The sequence below is a fragment of the Conger conger genome, chromosome 3, assembly GCF_963514075.1.
Source record: "Conger conger chromosome 3, fConCon1.1, whole genome shotgun sequence".
Classification (NCBI taxonomy): domain Eukaryota; kingdom Metazoa; phylum Chordata; class Actinopteri; order Anguilliformes; family Congridae; genus Conger; species Conger conger.
The window spans coordinates 20,662,138-20,688,736 of NC_083762.1; the positions used below are offsets into that span (position 1 = coordinate 20,662,138).

The following is a 26,599-nucleotide window of genomic DNA, read 5'->3' on the forward strand; positions in this document are numbered from 1 at the left end:
ACCAAGTCTAGTTTTAAACTCATTTTTATTTGAAGGAATGTTTGAAGTTTTCAGAAATGTGTAAAAGGAATGGCACATTTTCATATTACACCATAAATATACCAGGGAGAGACAACAAAACACCCCTAAAATAAAAACGTACCTGCAAAAAAAGCAACAGCAAGCGGAAGCTACATGTATACAGAAGCACATTAAAATGACATCTACGCAAGCCGGGCATAACACTTAAACACACTGTTTACAACTGGTGGTTCTTGAACTAATTTCACATTGGAGGACCATCGCATAACAGAGAAGATAATAGACTAAATTAACGCCAAAATTAAAATCGAGCACCATCAGAGGCACAGCGGGTTTCGCTTTCACATACCAGTTATAGAAATTACTGACATTTATTAAGCAAATAGCCATTACCTTGGATGAGAACAAATTATCAAATAACATTAAGGCCTAATTAAAACACAGCACTTATTAAAAAACGACAGAAAATGTAAGCACTTCACGGTCGAATGGATGAATACATAAATTATTTACAAAATCCCACTCTTAAAAAGTCCCAATAAATACATGCCAACATCTAGGGAATAACACAGGATAAGCACAAATTTTGTTGTGTGTAAAGGGATTACACATCGTTATTAAGCGACTTGTTCCTTAAAAATCAACGTACAAGCTTGTCATTCACTTCTCAACATACCAGCATCTGGCTGAAACAAATTATTTTCAAATGTCAAAATTGTTCCATTAATATATACCTGGAGATATCTGATTGGTAAATAAAAAAAATTGATACAGTAACAGGACCTTCCAGACAGAACACTGACAATGACTTGGATTAATGTGGTGGCAGGAAAGTGTAAAAATGAAAACACTTTGAACAGAATCTCCTTCATACAAATAATACAATAATAAGATAAAATACTTAATTATGCCCCCGGCCTGGCTGTGCCGTGGTCTAGTGGCATCATAACGCACAGTGCAGGACATACGTTTTGCCCTTAAGACTGCAGTTGGCTGCCATGATGAACTTTCACCTCCTGATGGAGATTGCTGGTGTCTGCGCTAACATACGACAGCAAACGTCATAAAACAAATAAGCAAAATACTGAAGAGGGTTATGGCCGACTCAGATGCATAATATTCACTCGTTTCATTAAAAACCATAAAAAGGTAAACACCCATGAGAATGGTCATACAATATTATGCAGTCACTGCAGTACCCAGAATGCAGTTATTGAGATTTTGAACAGGTATCAGGATCATAGGGGTACTTGGGGTGGGAAATGGGGCAGATTGGTGTGTCACTACTGAAGTTAATATGGAATACCTTCTTCAAGAACATCACCACACTCTTCTTCTGGAGTAATCCAGATAATCCAGTCTAAAGAGAAAGCGCCTCCCCTCTAGACAAACAGAGAGAAAGTGCTTTCCAGAAGGGTCCGCTTGTGCAGGCTAGTATCAGTCATATTTGCAGGTCACTTTATTTTTTCATCTTAACTATCAGTTTGCTACACTAAACATGCTTAAATAATTAAGTTATTTTAGGCCCCAATCTATCCAAAATTAAAACAGAATTTTGAAAATTCCTTTTCCATGGTTTGGTGACTTTAAAACTTCATTATATGTCCTTCTGCCATTCCAACTAATCTGCAGGTGATTTTTGTCAATATAACTACAAATATATTCATCTATTCATATGTACAAGTCAGGAATACAGTGTTAAATAACAAGTTGAAATGGTTTTAATCAAATTTCTGAACTAATATAAATATAGCCTATTCCTTTTTACCTGTAGGAATAATGTATCAGTACAACTTTTATAAGTTCATCAAAATTCAATAGAAAAAATATATATAATTTCCGACACCTATCATGCGCAAAGTAAATGGCATATATAGAGTGTGTTCACTGTGCTTGTGTGTGTGTACATATAAATGTGAGTGTGTGTGTGTGTGTGTGTGTGTACATATAAGCATGTCCATGCTCAGACAGTAGTGTGCAAGGGCGTGCTCGTGTGGGAGGGGGAAGTGGCGTGGTCTGAGGAAGAGGAGATGGAGAGGGATGAAGACGCTTCTCTCTGCAGTTCCTCCACCCTTCTCTGCAGCTCTGCCCTCAGAACCAGCATCTCCTTCAGGCTCTGGTGCACTGGCATCTGTGAGAAACACAGCACACTAAATACAGCTGTCTGATAGTCACTGAAAATGAGGGCGTACTTAGTCAATGAGTGCATCTCCTACACACTGAAGCTGTTTAATGACACTTTACTTTCCAAAGTCAGATGCACTGGTGCCACTGATTCAATTATATAACTTGCAGTAATAACAGTTTTTACAAAAAACACAGCATGGAATAAAAACATACAGCTTTGTGTATGCCGCTCAGTAATAATTGTCATTGTAATTGGCAACATCTGGAAAGCACAATTAAGCATCGCTTTCAGTCATGCAGTTTCAACATACTTTTAAAAATTAATATTCTATACCCCGCTTTTTTTTTTCCCCCCATCCCCGAAACTCAGCCAAACTTGTTGATCTTCTGCCAGCAACATCAGGAGAAGATGGCGGAGACATGACTACGATGATTTACAGGATGCCTATTCTCGCTCTTTTTCCACACTACAGACGCACCACCAATCACATACTGTCCATGTCGCCAGAGTATAACAGGGGAGTAGTATCTAAAGTTTGTGCATCCGAAGGCACCTGGTTTGACCAGCAGTGGCCGCTATAGAGCAATGAGACCAGTAAAAATGCCAGTTTTCCCCCTATCGCTCCCTGGTGAGCCTAAGCGTATACCTCTCCAATGTGGACATCCAGCCATAACTTGAGCTGGTTTTAAGTGTTACCGCATAATAATAACAACAGTAATGGTAATGGTAGAGTAAGACATGTACTCTTGCATATGTTATAGAAATTCTAATGAATTGCCATATGCGCCTAATATCACAAATTAATAAGCAGCCTTAGCGTAGAATCAGTAGGTCCACACTTCTCATATTAAAGGGGGCAGACTGACCCTCGGGTAGGGGCACTAACCTGCGGCCTCATGCGGGGGTTCCAGCGGACATAGTAGCTGACCCACAGCTCCAGGTGGCGCAGGCTGGCCACGGGGTACAGCACGTGGTCCTCATAGTTGATGTAGAAGGGGTTGGTGAAGTCCTCTGCCTGGCTGTTAATGTAGGACCACAGGGAAACGGTCTTACTTGGCACCTCCTGAACAAAAGGACAGAGAAAGGGTACATTAATGCATGCTCTCAGCTTGATACAACTGCAGTCATCTTCTAAGGAATGTGAAAGCCTGTATTTACTCTGTTGGAGGAGTAGAAGACACAAAACAGATAATTGACTAACTTTTAGAGACCTACGAATTATGTGAACTACACCCCACAATCAAATATTGAGAATGGTTCATGCCTGGTTAACTCGCTCCTGCTCACTGTTGTACAGGAATGTACCAAACAGACAGCTGTAGAGGTGGTCCAGGATTGTGATGAGGAAAAGCTCATTGAACTCGAAGGCAGCAGGAAACTATTAGAAACAGAAACAAAGTGAAGGTAAGGAGGACTGTGTGGTTCATGCACCTATCAACACCTGTGGCACCATCGCGCTGCCTCACCTGTCGCATCACCTGCCAGACGCAGTCTATGAACTGCACGAAGAGAGGAGAGCGCTCTGAGTTGGCGTGGTTCTCATCCCCGTGTCCCACGCGCTGGGCCAAACAGAGTCAAATCAGATTGACATTAATTCAGCCCTCACACACAGGTCATCTCACATCACACACACTGACAACACAGCACATACATAGACACACACACAAGCCCATACACACACAAACACACAGACATGCATGCGCACACACACTCACACCCCCCCCCACACACAAAAGCATATACACACACAATTACACACACATGCCTGCACACACAAGTCCACAAAAACACAAACACACACACACACACACACACACACAAACATGGACACGCACACACATAAGCCCATACACAAACACACGCATGCATGCATGCTTACACTCACTGCCCATACATCCAAACCCCTCGGGCATCCTCACCGCGGCGAACTTGTGTCCGAAGCTGACCCACTCCTTCTCCAGCAGGACCTGGAAGCCCCTCAGGGTGCGGTAGTGGCTGTCCAGCATCAGCATGGCCAGAGAGGTGAGCTGGGCCGTGCGGTCCCAGCCGTCACTGCAGTGCACCACCACCGACGTCTTCCCAGACTCCAGCTTATCTGCGATGCGCACCGCTCCTGCCAACAGCAGCTGGGGAGGGGAGAGGGGCAGGACGGGGTGAGCGTGTGCCTGGTGGTCCATTAGCTCAGTAAGTTTAAGAGTCAATCTAAATTTGGGTCTTTTTACTTAGCACACTGCATTGGCACATAGATTCAGTTGTTTACGATTCCACAATAAATTAAGTGCTAGGCTTTGTACATGACCCAACCAAATACACTAGAAACAAAAATATTAATGACGACTGATAATAAACATTTTCTTTATCGTTGTCACAGCTTACATGTCAAAACCAAAACCAAAACCTCCTCCTGCCCCATAATACATAAACCTCCTTGCACCGAGTTGTCAATAAATGTGATAGTGTCTTTTTGAAATATTACAGTACCGTGCTGTTACATTATTGGCATTTGGCAGACGCTCTTATCCAGAGCGACGTACAACAAAGTGCATACCCATAACCAGGGATAAGTTCGCTGAAAGACCCTAGAGGTAAGTACAATTTCAACTGCTACCTGTACAACAAAGATAAGGACAAGGGCCATTTTTTTTTTTTTTTTTTTTTTTTTTTTTGAACAAACAAACAAACAGAGCAAAAGTCACCAAAGTTAACTATCCAAACACTGCTTACCTAGCCAACTAAAATACTGATACACAAGTCACAGAGACAACAATTAAGGTTCACAGGGAGGTAGGGAGGGATGGGGAGAGGTGCTGTTTGAAGAGGTGTGTCTTCAGCTTGCGCTTGAAGGTGGGGAGGGATTCTATAGTTCTGACCTCAACGGGGAGTTCGTTCCACCACCGTGGAGCCAGAACAGACAGTAGTCGTGAGCGTGAGGTGGAGGTTCTGAGAGGGGGAGGTGCCAAGCGGCCTGTGGAGGCTGAACGAAGAGGTCTGGCAGGGGTGTAGGGTCTGATGATTTTTTGCAGATAAGCTGGGGAAGACCCTTTAACTGCTTGGAAGGCTAGCACCAATGTTTTGAATTTGATGCGAGCCATGACAGGCAGCCAGTGGAGGGAAGTAAGCAGGGGGGTGACGTGTGAGTATTTGGGAAGGTTGAAGACCAGACGAGCTGCTGCATTCTGGATGAGTTGGAGGGGTCTGATGGCAGACGCTGGGAGGCCAGCCAAGAGGGAATTGCAGTAGTCCAGGCGGGACAGAACCATCGCTTGGACCAGGAGCTGGGTCGAGTAGGGGGTGAGAAAGGGGCGGATTCTCCGTATGTTGTATAGGAAGAACCTGCAAGACCGGGTCACCGCCGCAATGTTCTCGGAAAGGGACAGTCTGCTGTCCATCACCACGCCGAGGTTCCTTGCACTGGGTGACGGCGTGAGTGTGGTATCCCCGAGGGAAATGGAGAGATCCAGATGGGGAGAGGTATTAGCAGGGATGAATATCATTTCAGTTTTACCTGGGTTGAGCTTTAGATGGTGGTTGTCCATCCAGCTCTGGATGTCCCTCAGGCAAGCAGAGATACGGGCTGAAACCTGCGTATCAGACGGCGGGAACGAGACGAAGAGTTGGGTATCGTCCGCATAGCAGTGGTAGGATAGCCCATGTGCAGTGATCACAGGGCCAAGGGAGCGAGTGTAGAGAGAAAAAAGAAGCGGGCCAAGGACTGAGCCCTGGGGAACTCCTGTGGCGAGGGGCCGAGGTGTCGATACCGAACCAGCCCAGGCAACCTGGAAGGAGCGACCAGAGAGGTAGGACTCAATCCAGTCCAGGGCTGTGCCACAGATGCCTGTTGCTGACAGGGCAGACAGGAGGATGGAGTGATCCACAGTGTCGAAGGCAGCAGAGAGATCTAGAAGAATGAGGACAGAGGAGAGGGAGGCTGCTCGTGCGGCATGAAGTGACTCACTGACGGAGAGGAGCGCAGTCTCTGTCGAGTGGCCCGATCTGAAGCCAGACTGATGGGGGTCTAGCAGGTTGTTGTTAGAAAAGAAGGAAGAAAGTTGAGTAGAAGCGGCTCGTTCTATAGTTTTAGAAAGGAAAGGAAGAAGAGATACCGGGCGGTAGTTCTGGATGATGGAGGGATCCAGGGTAGGCTTTTTTAGCAGCGGAGTGATGTGGGCCCTCTTGGAGGATGCCGGAAAACAGCCGGAAGACAGGGAGGAGTTGACAAGGGAGGTGACAAATGGGAGAATGTCAGGTGTGATAGTTTGGAGAAGAGAAGAGGGGATAGGGTCAAGGGCACAGGTTGTAGGGCGGTGGCAGAGCAGGAGTTGAGAAACATCAGAGTCTGTAAGGGGGGAGAAAGTGGAAAAGGAAGGGATGGGCCTAGAGGGGGGGAAGGGCACAGTGAGGGGGGCGGCGGTTGTAAAGGATCTGCGGATGACTGCGACCTTCTCATCGAAGAAATCAGCAAAGTCATCAGCAGCGAAGGAGGACTGAGGAGGAGGAGGCGGTGCGTTGAGGAGAGAGGAGAAAATGGAGAAAAGTTTCCGGGGGTTAGAAGCAGAGTTCTGAATTTGCGTTTGATAGTATTTTGCTTTGGCGGCAGTGACATCGGAAGAGAATGCCGCCAGGAGAGACTGGTAAGTCATGAGGTCGGAAGCGTCTCTGGATTTCCCCCACTTCCTCTCCGCTGCGCGGAGGCTGGCCCTGGAGGTACGGAGGGTGTCAGATATCCAAGGACTGGGAGGGGATGTGCGAGGTGGCTTTGAGACAGGGGGACAGAGAGAGTCAAAGGCGGAGGAGAGAGATGAAAGGAGGGTGGCAGATGCAGAGTCAGCGGGGAGTTTGGAGAAGGATTCGAGAGGGGGGAGTGAGGCGGTGACGGTGCTGGCAAAGGAAGAGGGTGAGAGGGAGCGGAGGTTACGGCGGGCTGAGGAAGTGTGGGAGGGAGGAGGGGGAGGAGGATGGGGAGGAAGAGGGAGGGAGAATGAGATGAAGTGGTGATCAGATGTATGCAGAGGGGTAACCGTGAAATCGGAGCATGAGCAGTTCCTTACAAAGACAAGGTCGAGGACATTGCCCGCCTTGTGGGTTGGAGGAGAGTGTTGCAGGGAGAGGCCGAAGGAGTGGATTAGCGGTAGGAAGGCAGCAGACTGGGAGGCTTCTAGGTGGATGTTGAAGTCTCCAAGGAGAATCAGTGGGGTGCCATCCTCAGGGAAGGAGCTGAGAAGGGTGTCTAGCTCAAGGAAGTTTCCCAGGGGCCCTGGAGGACGGTAGATAACTGCAATGAAAAGGTTAGTAGGGTAGGATACTGCAACAGAATGGAATTCAAAAGTGGATATGGACAGGTCAGAGAGGGGGAGAACAGAGAATTTCCACGAGGGGGAAATTAAAAGACCAGTACCACCGCCACGGCCGGAAGGCCGGGGAGTGTGCGAGAAGGAGAAGGAGGATGAGAGGGCAGCGGGAGTGGCGGTGTTGTCAGGTGTGATCCAGGTCTCAGTTAGGGCAAGGAATTGTAGGGACTGGAGGGAGGCATACGCAGGGATGAAGTCAGCCTTCCGAGTGGCAGACTGGCAGTTCCATAGTCCCCCTGTGACAGCAAAGTCCTCACAGGGGGTCAGCGGGGGATAGCTGAGGTTTGAGGGGTTCCGACGCCGTGGAGGCCCACGTCGCAGAGGGGGTCTTCGAGGGAGAGAGCAGACTGGGATGGGGAGAAACATAACATCACAAACGGGGACGGAGCGACGCTAGCGTCTGACACGCCTATTTAAATGGCCTACAATTGCTCACAAGCAATACCAAATCAAAGCTAATCTACTGATAAATTCCACAGCTATTTAAGTTACCTAAGACAAATGTTCAATCACTCTACAGGTATGCAACCAGTAGAAGTGATTAACAGGTAATAGACAAACAACCTGGCTCAAGCCCTAACCCTTGCTGTTCAAATGAGCAATTTAAAAAAAATCTACGTTACCGTGTCAAGAGGAAAACCCGCAGCGATACTAAACACCTGGTCAGAATGATGCACTTACTGACTAAGGACAACTTTCGCCAGTCTAATATACGCTAGCGTCGCTCTGACACGCCTATTTAAATGGCCTACAATTGCTCACAAGCAATACCAAATCAAAGCTAATCTACTGATAAATTCCACAGCTATTTAAGTTACCTAAGACAAATGTTCAATCACTCTACAGGTATGCAACCAGTAGAAGTGATTAACAGGTAATAGACAAACAACCTGGCTCAAGCCCTAACCCTTGCTGTTCAAATGAGCAATTTAAAAAAAATCTACGTTACCGTGTCAAGAGGAAAACCCGCAGCGATACTAAACACCTGGTCAGAATGATGCACTTACTGACTAAGGACAACTTTCGCCAGTCTAATATACGCTAGCGTCGCTCTGACACGCCTATTTAAATGGCCTACAATTGCTCACAAGCAATACCAAATCAAAGCTAATCTACTGATAAATTCCACAGCTATTTAAGTTACCTAAGACAAATGTTCAATCACTCTACAGGTATGCAACCAGTAGAAGTGATTAACAGGTAATAGACAAACAACCTGGCTCAAGCCCTAACCCTTGCTGTTCAAATGAGCAATTTAAAAAAAATCTACGTTACCGTGTCAAGAGGAAAACCCGCAGCGATACTAAACACCTGGTCAGAATGATGCACTTACTGACTAAGGACAACTTTCGCCAGTCTAATATACGCTAGCGTCGCTCTGACACGCCTATTTAAATGGCCTACAATTGCTCACAAGCAATACCAAATCAAAGCTAATCTACTGATAAATTCCACAGCTATTTAAGTTACCTAAGACAAATGTTCAATCACTCTACAGGTATGCAACCAGTAGAAGTGATTAACAGGTAATAGACAAACAACCTGGCTCAAGCCCTAACCCTTGCTGTTCAAATGAGCAATTTAAAAAAAATCTACGTTACCGTGTCAAGAGGAAAACCCGCAGCGATACTAAACACCTGGTCAGAATGATGCACTTACTGACTAAGGACAACTTTCGCCAGTCTAATATACGCTAGCGTCGCTCTGACACGCCTATTTAAATGGCCTACAATTGCTCACAAGCAATACCAAATCAAAGCTAATCTACTGATAAATTCCACAGCTATTTAAGTTACCTAAGACAAATGTTCAATCACTCTACAGGTATGCAACCAGTAGAAGTGATTAACAGGTAATAGACAAACAACCTGGCTCAAGCCCTAACCCTTGCTGTTCAAATGAGCAATTTAAAAAAAATCTACGTTACCGTGTCAAGAGGAAAACCCGCAGCGATACTAAACACCTGGTCAGAATGATGCACTTACTGACTAAGGACAACTTTCGCCAGTCTAATATACGCTAGCGTCGCTCTGACACGCCTATTTAAATGGCCTACAATTGCTCACAAGCAATACCAAATCAAAGCTAATCTACTGATAAATTCCACAGCTATTTAAGTTACCTAAGACAAATGTTCAATCACTCTACAGGTATGCAACCAGTAGAAGTGATTAACAGGTAATAGACAAACAACCTGGCTCAAGCCCTAACCCTTGCTGTTCAAATGAGCAATTTAAAAAAAATCTACGTTACCGTGTCAAGAGGAAAACCCGCAGCGATACTAAACACCTGGTCAGAATGATGCACTTACTGACTAAGGACAACTTTCGCCAGTCTAATATACGCTAGCGTCGCTCTGACACGCCTATTTAAATGGCCTACAATTGCTCACAAGCAATACCAAATCAAAGCTAATCTACTGATAAATTCCACAGCTATTTAAGTTACCTAAGACAAATGTTCAATCACTCTACAGGTATGCAACCAGTAGAAGTGATTAACAGGTAATAGACAAACAACCTGGCTCAAGCCCTAACCCTTGCTGTTCAAATGAGCAATTTAAAAAAAATCTACGTTACCGTGTCAAGAGGAAAACCCGCAGCGATACTAAACACCTGGTCAGAATGATGCACTTACTGACTAAGGACAACTTTCGCCAGTCTAATATACGCTAGCGTCGCTCTGACACGCCTATTTAAATGGCCTACAATTGCTCACAAGCAATACCAAATCAAAGCTAATCTACTGATAAATTCCACAGCTATTTAAGTTACCTAAGACAAATGTTCAATCACTCTACAGGTATGCAACCAGTAGAAGTGATTAACAGGTAATAGACAAACAACCTGGCTCAAGCCCTAACCCTTGCTGTTCAAATGAGCAATTTAAAAAAAATCTACGTTACCGTGTCAAGAGGAAAACCCGCAGCGATACTAAACACCTGGTCAGAATGATGCACTTACTGACTAAGGACAACTTTCGCCAGTCTAATATACGCTAGCGTCGCTCTGACACGCCTATTTAAATGGCCTACAATTGCTCACAAGCAATACCAAATCAAAGCTAATCTACTGATAAATTCCACAGCTATTTAAGTTACCTAAGACAAATGTTCAATCACTCTACAGGTATGCAACCAGTAGAAGTGATTAACAGGTAATAGACAAACAACCTGGCTCAAGCCCTAACCCTTGCTGTTCAAATGAGCAATTTAAAAAAAATCTACGTTACCGTGTCAAGAGGAAAACCCGCAGCGATACTAAACACCTGGTCAGAATGATGCACTGTTCTGTATGATTGTTTGGGAATGTCAACTGACCAGTAATTCATACATTGAACAAAAACAAACTTGAAATGTTGTACCCTCAAAGAGTGACAGTTTAGTTTATTGTTATCAGTTATATTTAGTTATGATCACTGATATAGAACGAGCCGCTTCTACTCAACTTTCTTCCTTCTTTTCTAACAACAACCCCATCAGTCTGGCTTCAGATCGGGCCACTCGACAGAGACTGCGCTCCTCTCCGTCAGTGAGTCACTTCATGCCGCACGAGCAGCCTCCCTCTCCTCTGTCCTCATTCTTCTAGATCTCTCTGCTGCCTTCGACACTGTGGATCACTCCATCCTCCTGTCTGCCCTGTCAGCAACGGGCATCTGTGGCACAGCCCTGGACTGGATTGAGTCCTACCTCTCTGGTCGCTCCTTCCAGGTTGCCTGGGCTGGTTCGGTATCGACACCTCGGCCCCTCGCCACAGGAGTTCCCCAGGGCTCAGTCCTTGGCCCGCTTCTTTTTTCTCTCTACACTCGCTCCCTTGGCCCTGTGATCACTGCACATGGGCTATCCTACCACTGCTATGCGGACGATACCCAACTCTTCGTCTCGTTCCCGCCGTCTGATACGCAGGTTTCAGCCCGTATCTCCGCTTGCCTGAGGGACATCCAGAGCTGGATGGACAACCACCATCTAAAGCTCAACCCAGGTAAAACTGAAATGATATTCATCCCTGCTAATGCCTCTCCCCATCTGGATCTCTCCATTTCCCTCGGGGATACCACACTCACGCCGTCACCCAGTGCAAGGAACCTCGGCGTGGTGATGGACAGCAGACTGTCCCTTTCCGAGAACATTGCGGCGGCGACCCGGTCTTGCAGGTTCTTCCTATACTACATACGGAGAATCCGCCCCTTTCTCACCCCCTACTCGACCCAGCTCCTGGTCCAAGCGATGGTTCTGTCCCGCCTGGACTACTGCAATTCCCTCTTGGCTGGCCTCCCAGCGTCTGCCATCAGACCCCTCCAACTCATCCAGAATGCAGCAGCTCGTCTGGTCTTCAACCTTCCCAAATACTCACACGTCACCCCCCTGCTTACTTCCCTCCACTGGCTGCCTGTCATGGCTCGCATCAAATTCAAAACATTGGTGCTAGCCTTCCAAGCAGTTAAAGGGTCTTCCCCAGCTTATCTGCAAAAAATCATCAGACCCTACACCCCTGCCAGACCTCTTCGTTCAGCCTCCACAGGCCGCTTGGCACCTCCCCCTCTCAGAACCTCCACCTCACGCTCACGACTACTGTCTGTTCTGGCTCCACGGTGGTGGAACGAACTCCCCGTTGAGGTCAGAACTATAGAATCCCTCCCCACCTTCAAGCGCAAGCTGAAGACACACCTCTTCAAACAGCACCTCTCCCCATCCCTCCCTACCTCCCTGTGAACCTTAATTGTTGTCTCTGTGACTTGTGTATCAGTATTTTAGTTGGCTAGGTAAGCAGTGTTTGGATAGTTAACTTTGGTGACTTTTGCTCTGTTTGTTTGTTTGTTCAAAAAAAAAAAAAAAAAAAAAAAAAAAAAAAATGGCCCTTGTCCTTATCTTTGTTGTACAGGTAGCAGTTGAAATTGTACTTACCTCTAGGGTCTTTCAGCGAACTTATCCCTGGTTATGGGTATGCACTTTGTTGTACGTCGCTCTGGATAAGAGCGTCTGCCAAATGCCAATAATGTAATGTAATGTAATGATAATTAGTCTTTAAAATAGACTTTCAGCCGTGAAACTCATTGGAGGACAGTGTCGGCTCAATTCCTAAAATGTAAAGCAACACTACTAAAAAGAAAAAACGTATCTGCATCATCTATATCACTCTCTCAAGCTTGCTTTTCCCCCAAAAGAGCTGCTGAAAGGCATGTGAAAGGACAGTGGAACTATTAAACTCAATTGTGCTGTTCTGTACACCTCAAATGTCTGCACACAATATCAGACTTCTGCAGCAACCTCAGGCCTGAGGCATATTGTGGTGCAGCTCTGAATGCGTGGGGGATTGACTGACATGGGGAAGGCTCCTCAAAAGCAGGAGATGGGTCAACAAACCTCTGGCAGAGTATTATTGAGAGAGACCAAGCATTTCATGGAAAAAACAAATAAAATAAATTATAGCTGTAAGCAGCAATGAAGGGGGCAAGCACTACAGCACCTACATGAAAGCAATTCTGTTGGGTTTCCCTGTTCGGATTTGTTACTGCAATATTCCCCCCAAAGAAATAGCTCCTTTCATTTCAGAGTAATTGGTGATGAAACTTGCTGTTTGGTATAGGGCCCCCATGTGGCAAAACTCCATTACATTTTGTCTGTACCTTCCAGGCCTCATCATGAGCATGTGTAGCAATGTTGATGCGGATAGACAAAGGGTTACAAATACGTGGCTACTCTTCTTTATGGCACCTTCACCGCCAAATTCATCTATATACTGTGGCCATTTGGTTCGCCTGCACAACTATCTTCTACTTTGGTGGCATTACTCCAAATGTTGAGGTGATCCATCAACAGCTCTAGGAGAAAATGTATTTTAATGTTTTGTAAAAATCTAAATAGCAGACAATCTAAATGGTGGACATTATGACTGTAAACAGTCCAAAGCATTGTTCATGAGTCATATTGCATGGTAGGATTAAAGTCTCTAGCTCAAAAGGGGAGTTATGTTTGTTTGAATATTGAAAATTCAAAGGACAGTTATAGCACCATCAAGTGGCCAATCACTGCCAAATTCCCTCAGTGGCCATTGGGGCACACCCTCTATTCATGTGCCTCATTGTTTCATTGGTCTTACCCATGTGGCTAAAATTGGAGACAGGAAAATTGCGAATAGCATTTCCAAAATAGTGGAAATCAAAAATGGTGGCGACACATAACATACAGATATACAGTGGGCTCCTGATAAACATGCACAGGATACTTTGGCAGGTTAAAAAGGGTGCTTTTAGGTAAACTGAGGAGGAAAGGGGGGAGGGGTAGAGGTGAGAGAGGATATCTGAAAGAAACAGGTGCACTCTTTACCCTGATGTACTCCAGCCAGTGTGTGGAATCCACAGAGGAGAGCCAGTGCGCTTCATCGATGGTGGGGTACACCACTTCCTTCAGCTTCCGCAGAGACTCCCGCATAACATGCATGTTTGGGATCTCCAGGAAGTTGAGCTCCACATTTGGGTAAAAGCTCTCACTCTCGTAGCCCCCGTCCTTGGCCTGAAGCAAACAGCGAGAGAAGAGAGCAACACGGTATTAGAGGAAAATCCAGATTGCACACTTTTGCATGTTGGCACAAGCAGTCAAATGACAATGCTGGAACAGTAAGAACGTAGAACAGAGAATGCAAAAATTTAGAATGCACCCCATGATCCAGACTCGACTGAAAGCATCACAAAAAACAGTTTAATTACAGCACTTACATAATTGTTGTGTATAAGTGTTAAACTATTTTAGTAAACTATTTTTAAACCAATTATGTAGCAATTTAAATTATGGTTTTGAAGGAAGCAATAGCAGGATCTGAACATATTAGCCTTTGGCTAAACACACAGTATTCACTCCACACCTAGACAGTCCCAGCCACACCCCCAGCCCAGTACCTTGTTGGTATCAGCCATGCTACTCTGCCGGGCGTCGAAGACGGTGAGCTTGTGCGACTGTGCGTTGGCGTCCATGATGGTCTGCAGGTAGCGCTCATCCTCCTTGCAGCGCCGGTCCGTGGGGCCGACCAGGGGCTGGCTGCAGCGCACGATGGTGGCCTGTGTCTCCGGGTGGATCCAGGAGAGCACCTGGGGAGGACAACAGAGGTGTCACACCCGCACTCATAACACACACTTAGTATGCACATACCCACAATGATAACACACTGAATACACACAAACACATCAGGCAAACAGAGTTAATACACACATAGTCTTCCTCACTGATAACAAACACTTAGTATGCACACTGATAAACATAGAACATCCACACACTGATAATACACAAATATGCACACACAATATGCAATTGCACCCCAGGGCCACACACACACACACACACACACACACACACAAACAAAGACAAAAGATCGACACATACACACACAGACACAAGGTATACAGACACATCAAACTCACAAACTGATAACACATAAACAAGCACAAACTGATATGACACATATGTATGCGCAATGTGCATACAGAGTTCAGTCATACACATATACATGCACACACACGCACACATATACGCACATACACACACAGACTCACTGGTATGCGATGCTTGGCTCTGAATGAGGCTACCCTCCTCAGCTCGTCATCCTGAATACTGGTGGGCACGACCAACAGGGCAGGGTAGGTGTCACACACCTCATAGCTGCTGTTGATCTTACTGATGGTCCAGCTCTCATTGGGCAGGCCCTGCAAAGGGGATGGACAGAGGCTCAGATACAACAGCATGGCTATACAGAGAAACTGCATTTATAAGCACAGATAATGAACAGAAAACATTGTTGGATCTATTATAGCAAGGTCTATTAACAGGAGTCACAGATGTGTAGTCATACATTTCCTTGGTGCCAGGGTTTATTTTTCCAACAGTCTCTGTAATCACAATTGACATTCACTAACTGAAAGTACAGAAACATCTTGTACTCACCAGTCGCTTGTACTCAGTGGCAGGATCGTACACTTTCCACCCATCCTCTGGGAATGTCTCCTTGTACAGGAAGCCAAACAGTGGCTGAAACAGGAAAGGCAGATGAGCGGAACTCACCACTCATTTGCGGTTTGTGTTACCACTCATTTGCAGATAGAGTGAGTGGAACTATATTCAACACTCATTTGCAGACAGAATGCCTGGAGCTCTATTCACAACTGGTTTGCAGATAGAGTGGAAAAGTACATTCACCACTCATTTGCAGATAGTGAGTGGAACTTTATTCATCACAGACAGAGTGAATGTTCACCATTTGTCTGTCCCTCTGGACTCACCAGGTCATTGGAGAGGGGGAAGGCGTGCTTGGTCAGCATCTCAAAGATTTCCAGTTTACTTTGTTCCTCCTTCTTATAGGCAAACCTGGGGTTCCTCATGTCCTGTGGAAAGAGGAGGTACTTACAGCAGGCCTGCATCATCATTATGAAAAGCAAAACAAATGCATGGACAGTGTCAATTTAGAGACCCGGCATCCATGGCCTGAAACTCCACACTCATCATCCCAGTGTGAATTTGTAAAATGCGATTTAATTGTATCTGTGGGAGGTAATGCTTCCATGAGCTTTTGTAAAAATGCAATTTTGGAAATGAGTGGGCTATTTTGGGTGACTTCCAAACAAAAGCACCAGAACTGGATGGACATTTTCAATTTATGAAGCATAGTGATCAGTATAAGTAACAGCGATGAGTATTCCCTCTATAAAGAGTGGAGCTCTGTGAGAGCGCATGTGAGTGATTCAGTAAACACTATGCCTGCGTCTCTCTTTTCCCCTCACTCTCACCTTGCACACAATCTCCATGCCCCGGGTGTTCTCCCCATGACTCTGCACTCCGATGGTCTCCAGGCGGCTGATGGCTCCCATGTTGACATCCAGGATGAAGGGCGGGTCCTGGCGCACACACACAGCATGCTGAGTCACATAGCAGGGGTCGGGGCCCCTCACGCAGGCACCAGCTGCTCCCAACAGGCCCTCACTCACAGCATCAAAGGTTTCTCTCTACTCTCTCCACAATATCACTGACTACTGTCACACACGCATATTCACATGTGCATGCACACAAACACACAGGCACGCACCAGACCTGGGTCAAATACATAATTGTTTTGGATTTAAATAAATTTCTGTGTTTGACTGAACATGGCTGGCGCAATTGAGCCAACTAAGAGGACCAGAATGCAGGATTTTAGACCTTTCATTTCATACTCATACCAGACAAGCTCAGTAAAGCATAGAATTTGTATCCAAAACAAAAAAAAGGAGATATCCTTACCCGTTCCAGGCTCTTGAAGTACAGCTTGTAGTCTGTGACTGTCAGTGTACCACTTACAGCTCCGGTAAATGGGCAGATGTACATCACATCTTTAGCTGTGGGACAACCAACAAAAGCTCTGTATTCGGAAATGCACTTCTTTAATGCAACTCACCCCTCTCACCTGCCACATAGTGAGCACATTTAGTATGAAATAAAGCCATGTATGGCACAGTAAATGGTAAATGGTTGGCATTTATATAGGGCCTTTATCCAAAGCGCTGTACAATTGATGCTTCTCATTCACCCATTCATACACACACTCACACACCGACGGCGATTGGCTGCCATGCAAGGCGCCGACCAGCTCGTCAGGAGCATTTGGGGGTTAGGTGTCTTGCTCAGGGACACTTCGACACAGCCCGGGCAGGGGATCGAACCGGCAACCCTCCGACTGCCAGACGACTGCTCCTACTGCCTGAGCCATGTCGCCCCACAGACAGACTGACAGAGAGGATCACAGGCAGACTTTACAGAGAATCACAGACAGACTGACAGAGAATCACAGATGTTTACAGAGAGAATCACAGGCAGACTTTACAAAGTGAATCATAGATGTTTAGAAAGAGAATCACAGACTGACAGAAAGGATCACAGACAGACTGACAGAGAGGATCACACAGGCTTTTACAGAAAGGATCACAGACAGACTGACAGAGAGGATCACAGATGTTTACAGAGAGAATCATAGACTGACAGAGACAGTACCATTTCGAAAGCAGTGTTGGAAAGCCCTGCCATGACATTGGCTAAGTCAGAGCACCATTACTATATCTGTAATGAACTATACTATTCTTATGGATTGTATTTAAGTATTTTATTATTAGAGTAGATGATTGATAAAGCCATGTTAAAGACTAAGCCCTGCAGCTCACATTAGGTGAATGAGGCAGGATGACACACTCACCAATGGCTTTAATGGACTCCCCAGGGACGCGCGGTGCCTCCTCCATTTGGGCCTGCTTGTTCCCGTCTCTCAGTGCCTGTCACAGAACCCCAGCCCAGAGCCCAGCCCGTCAGAACCAACACTCAAACACGTAGCACTTCAACACAGCCCAAGTCTCAACCTTCCACCCTATATGTAGTAGCTGTGTAACACATAGATTCAACCTTATGGAGAAATTCCAGCAATTCCACAGTAACCAGCATTCGTAATGTTACAAGTACACCTGCTAACCATTTCAAAAGTCAAACTCTGTGTTCAAGGCTTCAGAAGCCAGTGACCTTTCACAATCATACAATTCTTGCATCTGGAATTGTCTCCTCAATACAGAAACAGGAAGATCTGAGAGAACGTGGACACACAGGGGATTTGGGTGGCTCAGCCAGGTCACAGCAGGGGCAGCGGGACATGGGACAGCAGACAGGCTGTGATCTAAGGGAAGGATGCGCTATGCTAGTGCTACTGCTAGCTAAGCCTGGACACTGAGCAAACACTGAGCAAACACATTACCGCAAATGCATTTACAGCACATTCTGCACATGTACACATTATGCTCATAGCTATGCAAATACAGGAATTTATGAATCCATAATGGATACATATACACAACATAATGAACATAAACAACAGACTCTTCCAACTCTTCCACATTCACCAAAAATGTTAAAACAAAAATCCAAGAAACACAAAGACAAACAAAAAAACTACTATGCTCTAAAATCTGTAAGGTGACATGCAGCTTTTTAAAAGAAAACTATCCAGAAGATCCAAGAGCAAGCCAGGAATGCTCGGCAAACAATGAATCTGTGCTAGCGATGTTACAGATGGATGAGGGCAATGAGAAAAGGAACCAAAAAAAGCCATGGTCTAGTTCACTTGGATTGACTAAAAGCAAATGCAAGGATTTAAAAAGGGAACATCACAGGCCACAGCAGAGTGCACCCACTTTGTGAGGGGAGAGAGAATCTTCAGACATTTACTGTATATTATATAAACACAACTATGCACTACAATTGGTTTAAAGCAGGCCAGTCTCCAGCTGGCAGCTACACAAAACAACAGCAAGTCTGGGCTACACCAGATCAGACTGGCCAAGGACATACTGCAGACACAAGCACCACTATCATCTCACACATCAGCTGCTATGAAACTCTCTGACTACAAACTGCACAGCCCTGCATGACATCATCAGTTGGAGCCAAATTCAGTGGTGAGGAGACTAGCCAGCATAGGCAAGGCCAGCAAAGTGACAACGTCTGGCTAAACTATTAACTGCCAAAAAAAAAACGCATAGTCAAAAATAAAAACAGAAACGTCATGAAGCCTGACCACAAAGAGGTAGACAGAGCATGAATGGGCATGCAGAGCTGGTGAAGATATGTACGTGGGAAAAGGGCAGGAGGGTGGGCCAGATCAGGACAGGACCCACAGAGAGACTTGCCGAGGTGTGAGGAGCGCGCTCAGTGTCGCTGTCGGAGTGATAGCCATTCGCCCCGTCACCAGAGTCCTGGGACTGCAAGAGCAAGCAAGCCAGAGAGACAGAGAGGGGAGAGAAACAGGCAGAGGACAATAAGCCGAGAGATGGTTTCACCGCGAAGGAAGTGTGAAACACCCTTTTCTGAGGCGCCGTGCGACTATGAGAGAGGGTTAGCGTAGCAACATGATTTCACAGCCAAAAGAAAGGGAAAGCTGCATGCCTGTTAGATTGCAGCTGCCAAATATAGACATCTGTTTGTCTGTACTGTGAAGAAAAGAGTACATATTCAGCGATTAAAATAAACTGAAATGACTGAACAGGCAGAAGATTTCAGAGGAAAATGGCACCATTCACAGGAGCATTTATATAAGAGCCAAAAAGGACCAAATTGCTCAACATTAAACTTTATCTGAAATATCATCCAAAATGTGATACAGCACTCTTATAAAACTCACTGATCGCCAAAAAGCCTGCCGGCCAATTCTCGAGATGTGGCAAAGGCAAGCAAAACCTCCGTACAACTCAGACTAAATCTAAATAAATTGTACCATAAAAATGCAACACACAAGCGCACACACGCACGCACATACAGCACAAACATTCACACACACAACCCAGGTGAGCCATACATCTACATACTTTTCCCTTTCATTTGAAGGCTGGAAGTACATTCACAGTGCATGACACCCTCTAAAATGCTTTAGAAGGTTCCTGTAACACATTGAGACCTGGAAGCATAATGAAAATAAGTAGCAAACAAAATCATACCGTACCGCTCCCTGACTACGGTGCTCCTTCTGTGGATTCAGTTTGCCTATATGGACACGCAGTCTTACTTTAACAGAGGATGTAAACAGACACAGCTGTGGGGACCAAGGGGCAGACTCTGGCATCTATCTGCCCTCTGTACAGCCCTCCAACAATTCCCTCTTGGCAGTCATCCCAGCAAAAGTCCCAAAGCACCAGGGATCTACTGCTGTGGGGCTACATTCAGCCATGGGCTTGTGTGTGTTCTCGTATTCACCCCCACATAACTACATCTCCCAATTCTACACAACCAGTCTCCAGAGGAGAGAGACAGCACTGTTTCATACAGCTACTGTATACGGGAGGTTTTGACTAAGGTTTTGTGGCCTTGGATATGCTATCACACTTGTGCGGACTCAACTGTGTGAATCCTACACGGATCTTCAAACAGTGCTGCTGATGTTTTAAAACATTAGTAACTGTTGCTTTTTCCACCAACGAAGAAAGGGAAGACCGCATGATATGAACAGTCAGTCTACTTTCATTTTTGTCAGATACTGAACTTTCAATTTCTCACTAACTGCACAGCCATGTCCAAGGCATGAAGGACACACTTCCACTCCACTTTCCTTTCCTTTCATAAGAGAGGTTGTTATATAAATCTTTGTTGAGATCACAAAGGTCCAGTATTAAATCAAACCTTATCGAGTATTTCACACTTGGAGAGTACACTTGTTCTCCTTGTGGACTCATCTGAACACTACTTGTATTCAGTTACTCTCACAATAGGCCACAGAGAGAGCTTGTCCTGCCCTTATTCCACATTTCTGCAGACTTAAACACTATTTGCTCGAGCCTGGAAGCAGCAGACGGGCCAGTTTGGCCTCATGAGTGCATTGCTGAGCAAAGCGTGGGAAAAGCAGACAGACAAGCGCTGGCTGCACCCACTCTGCAGCCTTACCCTCAGATCTTGCCTCTTGGAAACCTGCAGGTCATGAACACAAAACCAGACATAACGCAGAGTTAAAGGGGAACTGGGTCATTGGATGAATCATGATGAAACTGAAGCTGAACGAAGATGTGATCGGTTTAAAGCGAAAAGGATAGACCAGGGTTCCACGCAGACTTCGCAAGCTGCTGAAACTAAACAGCAGAAAAACTAATATAATTTATAAGAAATAGATACTTAGATCTGATTTTGTGTTCTTAAGAAAGTTCAAGAGTGACATATTTTGGTGAAAAAACAACATAAAGTCATGGAGAGGTCATAGAGGAGAAGCCAGTGTGACTAAGGACAGACAGTGCCTGAACCTGATCTACTGTGTTGAACACAGTCCAACTGTGTGGGATGACATAATATCCATTATAGAAGAGGGCAATGCTCAATGAAAAGTTATTGTGAGATACTAAATATATGTTGGAAACTCACAAGTGACTAAATGTATATAGTATAGACTTTATGACACGTGGTGTCAATGTATTCTTACAATATGCCATAAAGCATTAAGTCACTGACACCATACAGGTCTTGTATGACAGTTTATGTATCATTCATTATGGAATTATGGCTATAACTGCTCGTGCAAAATCCTACATAACACTATCCGGGCACTTATACAGTTAATGTGTATGCTACGCATGACCTCTCATGTCTTGCATACGAATATACATAAAGGACGTACTGTATAAATGCTACACAGCTCCCAATTACTGTAAAGTATTATCCCTAATCAACAAAAGAGAAGCTGGATTTATCCAGTGCAGTGTAAGCAGGTGCTTCAGAACTGTATCTGTCTGGCACAGGCTAATGGTCCATAGATCTGAATCCATCAGGACAAGAAGTAACTTCAAGTGGTTCAAGGTTCCCTTAAAAATAGTAATGCTATCATTACTTAGACAGGTCAGTTGACCAACCTTTTGTGTAAACACGCAAGCTTACTGTAACCGCTAAAGGAAAAGTACTGTATGTTCCCAAATAAACCTAGCTGTTACAGATAGGACACATAGGCCACAGTCAGGAAAACGAGAGGACAGAGGAGGAGGTACAGTAGACATCCATTCACTTGTATTACTTTCACTGAGGAGACTGCTTATTAAGATCCACTGAACTCCACAGCCTTTCTCCATTTAAATGTTAGTCAATACATGGCAAATAAGATGGCTGGTTAAGTCCCCACATTGACAGTAATACATGCATAGAGATGTGCCCACAGGCGCCACCACGATAGTCCTTACCCTTGGATCTGTCCTCCTTCCAACCTGTCAGAAATACAAGACCATTACCATATACCCATCAACTGCATACCCAGTACTGTCAAGTGTTTCCAATTGCTCTGGGTATTCTTCGCAAGCTATCTGGGAACATATACTAGATAAAGGCAATGTTTATGCTGTGAAGCTTTACATAAAATTTTGACCAATTTCAAGGACAAAGTGGTTATGCCAAAATCACTAATAGCAATTTTAGTCACCAATTGGTTCACTATGAAAATAAAACATCAACAGGAAACAACTGGGTGGCCAAGCACTGGGTGCACTTGGTGCACTAGGAATATAACTTTTCCTTCTCATTTCACATTCGACAGCAAGACCACTCCCAGCTTCCTCTGTGGAAGCCAGTCTACACACTCCTCAGGCACTTTTTTCTCCTCAGGCACTTTTTTCTCCTCAGGCACATTTCTGATGGTAGTCGAGACACTCATGTGCTAAATGCTTCAGCACTGAATTCGCACAGAAGAGTCACCTAGTCTAAATCTGACATTCACAAAAGATATTTATCCAATCGTCTACCGTCAAATCGGAACAGATGCCAAGACACTGAATTGCATGGTACAAAGAAACAATTGTGAACAGTGTTAAGTATCTTCTTGCATAGGCACAGTGATGTTGATGGCTGCAAAATCTGCACACATGGAAGTGCATTGCATCCCCCTACCTTGAAGTCACGGGACACAGGGTCTGGAGGGACAGAACCGGAGATCTGGCTGGAGATGGTGGCTGCGATAAGCTGTTTGCACCACTCCACATGTGACCCTGTGGGGCTGTGGGAGACAGACAGGCATAACAAAATGGAGTTTTATGAAGTCATGTCAGACAATCTTAAATTTCAGTTAAATACTCTTTCTATCCAGTCTGGGTATGCACCATTGTATGTATCAGTGCTCATGGCCAGCAGCTCCACTATACATTCAGCAGAAAGTACTCTCCCCCAAAGCTCCTGATGTCAACTGCTGTTGTCAGCACTTATCACACTTCAGTTTGCAAGCTGGGCTGGCAGACATGAGACCCAGGAAGACACTTAATGTGGCTCCACAGGAAGACCTTCAGGTTGCTGGTGTGTGACCAGAAGCTGTCATCCCAGCCAAATGAAAACCTCACATCCCTGGGCTATGCTGGAGCCAGAAGTGAGTTGCCAGGGATGTGAGGGTTTCAGTCAGCTGGTGGTCACAGTTGGTACTGGCACAGTCCCAGGAGGCCATCTGAGCACTGACACAGTACCTTAGCAGGATCAGCCACCCAGCCGCCCCCTTATTATTATTGTGGTTACTATTACATCAATTCAATTTTCAATTCAATCTTATTTGTATAACACTATTTACAATGCAATATTGTCACAATCTTTACAAAGAGCCCATGCCTGAAACCCCCTCAGAGCTAGCCTAGAACCAAGCTCAGAAGGGGAGCCCATCTGCTTCTGGTCAGCAATAGTGAATCAGTGAGTTTAACAGTAATGTTTATAGGTAATATATCAATAAATTAAATTAATAAATGAAATCATTCAATATACAAATAATACATTATGCAAATAATAAATTATGCAGATGACAAATATAGATTATTATCCGGGAACGTCCTTGGCACAAGGAGGGCAGAAGTAGCGGGTTAGTTGTGGCCGGGGTCTGGTCGTGGTGCCATTGTACTACAAGGGATATGATATAGAACGGCTGGTTGTGTCAAAATAACTTCTGAAATGGGACAAAATGGGACAAAATGATACCCTGACAAACATAATACCAAACAATAAATAAAACATAATCTTCATGCAAAAAGGACGAAAAGCGAAAATCACTCACAATTGACCTGCTAACCTACGGTTGTTGTTTGAGTACAGTAGCCTAATGTTCAAGTTGTTGACAGATAAGGATTAGAGGCACAGCAGTGAGAGAAAAAAACATACTGTATACGGTTTACGAACGACAGAGAAACCCAATGAATAACCTACTGAAATAATAGTATTCAGCCAAGTTTGTCACAGTAAAGTCGGGGATATCAATCTGCCACGACCAGAACTTCAACGATTTATAAATTACGCTGCACGCTTAATGCTACTGTAAATAAAAATCCTATCAACGTCAGCTGTCATCTGGAGGTATACATATTGTATCACCATATGTCTACAGTCGACACCGCTGGGTGGTTTTATTTTTAGGTGGCTGGCCATCTAGCTAACCAGTAAATAGAACGTCCACAAATCATATGTGCGTGCCACGGATGCATGCAATAGACGTACCGCTCGGAAGAACAGTTCGTTCCATTTTTTGGTAACATTGAATAAATGATAGTCACCTGTCCAAAGCTTCAAAGCTCGGCTGTCTTGATCCACTGTTGCTTCCTATGGGTCGGGAAGGCTTTCTGCTCGGAACCACTGGGTGTGCAAGACCATCGGCTCCGTAGCCGCCTGCGCTCGATTGCTTTTCCATTTTTTTCCCAGATCCTTCCTCTTAATGTTTTGTTTGCTTCTCTTTGCTGATAAATCTGAATTGACCCCAAAAGAACTGACGTTTTCAGGAAGTCCTAGCGTTGTTCCTTTCCCCTCCTCCACCCAATTTAGTTTTTGGCAGAGACTATCAGCGCTTGCGGTGCGTGCGCTTCCTGTGTTTGTAGCAAGCTAGCGTTCTGAAACACCACAGCAAGACGCAGCCATTCTGCGCAATCTCCCTTCCATTACCCGACATGCAATACAGCTTCAGCCTAGAACTGTCACTGGTCACTCATAGCCTGCTGTTTGATCGGCAAACTCACATGCCATGATATTATTTATAGGAATATAATATTAGTCATCAATGAACAGTCTCCCGAGAACAAATTCATTAACACGTCATTTTTAACGAACCTGCAAATAATGTTAATTGGGAAGCCTTATCAAAAGCAAATTAACGGTTACTATAATATTAGGTTGTTCAACCCTCATCAAGGTTGTAGAACACTCAGGTCCTACACGCAGCCTACTTGTAAGCCGTTGCAAATAAACATGTTATTCTGAAGCGCTCCTCTAGGGTTTAGGAAAACAGAACGATCTTTGGACGATCCTGCAGAAATTAAACCGTTAGATTAAGAATTGTTAGATATTATTTCTGACACAGCTCAAATTCACGTCATTCTCCATGACGTCTGGAAATTGATATAATTTAACAAACAGCGCCCCCTGCACCAATTTACAAGCTACCCCGGAAACTAGTCCAGAAATTAGAAAATGTATATACAGTTTGGGCTTTACCACGCGCATATTTCGTGTTCGCACATATCATATGCACATCAATTAGATTTTTGTGTGTGAATTACACCCAGGCCCATCTGTAAAAGTTTAATCCATCATGACACACAGTTGTCCCTTTGCAGAGTGTACGACTACGATTCTATATAGTAATACGTCAGCATTATCATTAATAATAATAACAATAATACAATTATTATTATTTATGGTGACGTATTACTAGCAGCAATAATAAAAATAATAATCATACTTATTATTACTGTTATTTATGCTGACGTATTACCAACAGCAATAATAATACTAATAATAATACTAATAATAATAATAATAATAACAATAACAATAATAATAATAATAATAATAATAACTTGAGGCAGGATCTACATTATTTCACCTGATACATATATCATATTATTCGGACCGTGCTGATATGTGTATCAGGTGAAATAATGTAGATCCTGCCTCAAGTGTAACAAAAGCATTGCATGTACTGTGCATAATTATATTCCTTGCCTTTTATCTTATAAGTATCTAAAAGGTGCAAGTCCATAGTGTTATTCTGTAAATTGAAAGATATGTACGATTCTACATAAACTTAATATATATGTCCATCCAAAAATAAATAAATAAATACCCTCAATGGGAAAGATGGCAAAGATGCAAGTACTGCACAATTCCTCATTTCTCACAGAAATGTCTCTGAACGAGGACACTGACTATTTCAATACTTATCATCATGAAGCAGAGGCAAACGTACTAATGCAAACAGACAAAAAAAATTGTGACAATTCGTTTTAAGGCTTATGGTTCACATTAATTAGAAAACCTACATTCATGTTAACACAGGAAAACAACATTTATTTTAATCTATGATCACACACTGACATTGTTACATTGTTACATACTTCACGTAATAACTTGATAAAATTGGTGGTAAAAACAAATGTGTGAGCTGTCCTCTTATTTTTAAAAACTGGTTTGCTTAAGAAATGTAAAAATTCAGCAGACCAAATATTTTTTGTGGTCACTATTATTGAAATAAAGAAACTGACTGAAACTCCTAATGTATCAAAGATGATACATAAAAAAATGTGTTTTGCAATCATAAAAAAATAAGAATTTTCTTTTAAAGCATCCAAA

At 44.2% G+C, this 26,599-nt stretch overlaps 1 protein-coding gene across 5 annotated transcripts; it reads right to left on the bottom strand.

Moving 5' to 3' along the window:
• Positions 1–8: 8 nt before the first annotated feature.
• Positions 9–24,895, bottom strand: mtmr1a (myotubularin related protein 1a). 5 transcript variants are annotated; one of them, XM_061233770.1, is made up of 18 exons: positions 24,532–24,895; positions 22,901–23,006; positions 22,201–22,224; positions 20,927–20,950; positions 19,183–19,254; positions 17,706–17,781; positions 16,760–16,854; positions 16,270–16,377; positions 15,766–15,867; positions 15,431–15,514; positions 15,043–15,192; positions 14,392–14,580; positions 13,823–14,008; positions 4,069–4,275; positions 3,616–3,708; positions 3,414–3,527; positions 3,036–3,212; positions 9–2,152 (listed from the first exon to the last, which is right to left on the bottom strand). In XM_061233770.1, the coding sequence occupies exons 1-18, from the start codon at positions 24,663–24,665 to the stop codon at positions 1,985–1,987; spliced, it is 2,109 nt and encodes a 702-aa protein (XP_061089754.1). In that variant the 5' UTR covers positions 24,666–24,895; the 3' UTR covers positions 9–1,984. The 5 variants fall into 5 exon arrangements, with proteins under 5 accessions (XP_061089754.1, XP_061089756.1, XP_061089755.1 ...); XM_061233772.1 differs by lacking the exon at positions 19,183–19,254; XM_061233771.1 differs by lacking the exons at positions 20,927–20,950; positions 22,201–22,224.
• Positions 24,896–26,599: the final 1,704 nt, after the last annotated feature.

Coding starts and splice junctions, on each gene's coding strand:
- mtmr1a (XM_061233770.1), bottom strand. CDS start 24,665: ATGGAAAAGCAATCGAGCGCAGGCGGCTACGGAGCCGATGGTCTTGCA. Junction 23,007..24,531: donor AGCTTTGAAGCTTTGGACAG/GTGACTATCATT, acceptor TGTCTCCCACAG/CCCCACAGGGTCACATGTGG. Junction 19,255..20,926: donor CCAAGAGGCAAGATCTGAGG/GTAAGGCTGCAG, acceptor TTGCTCTTGCAG/TCCCAGGACTCTGGTGACGG.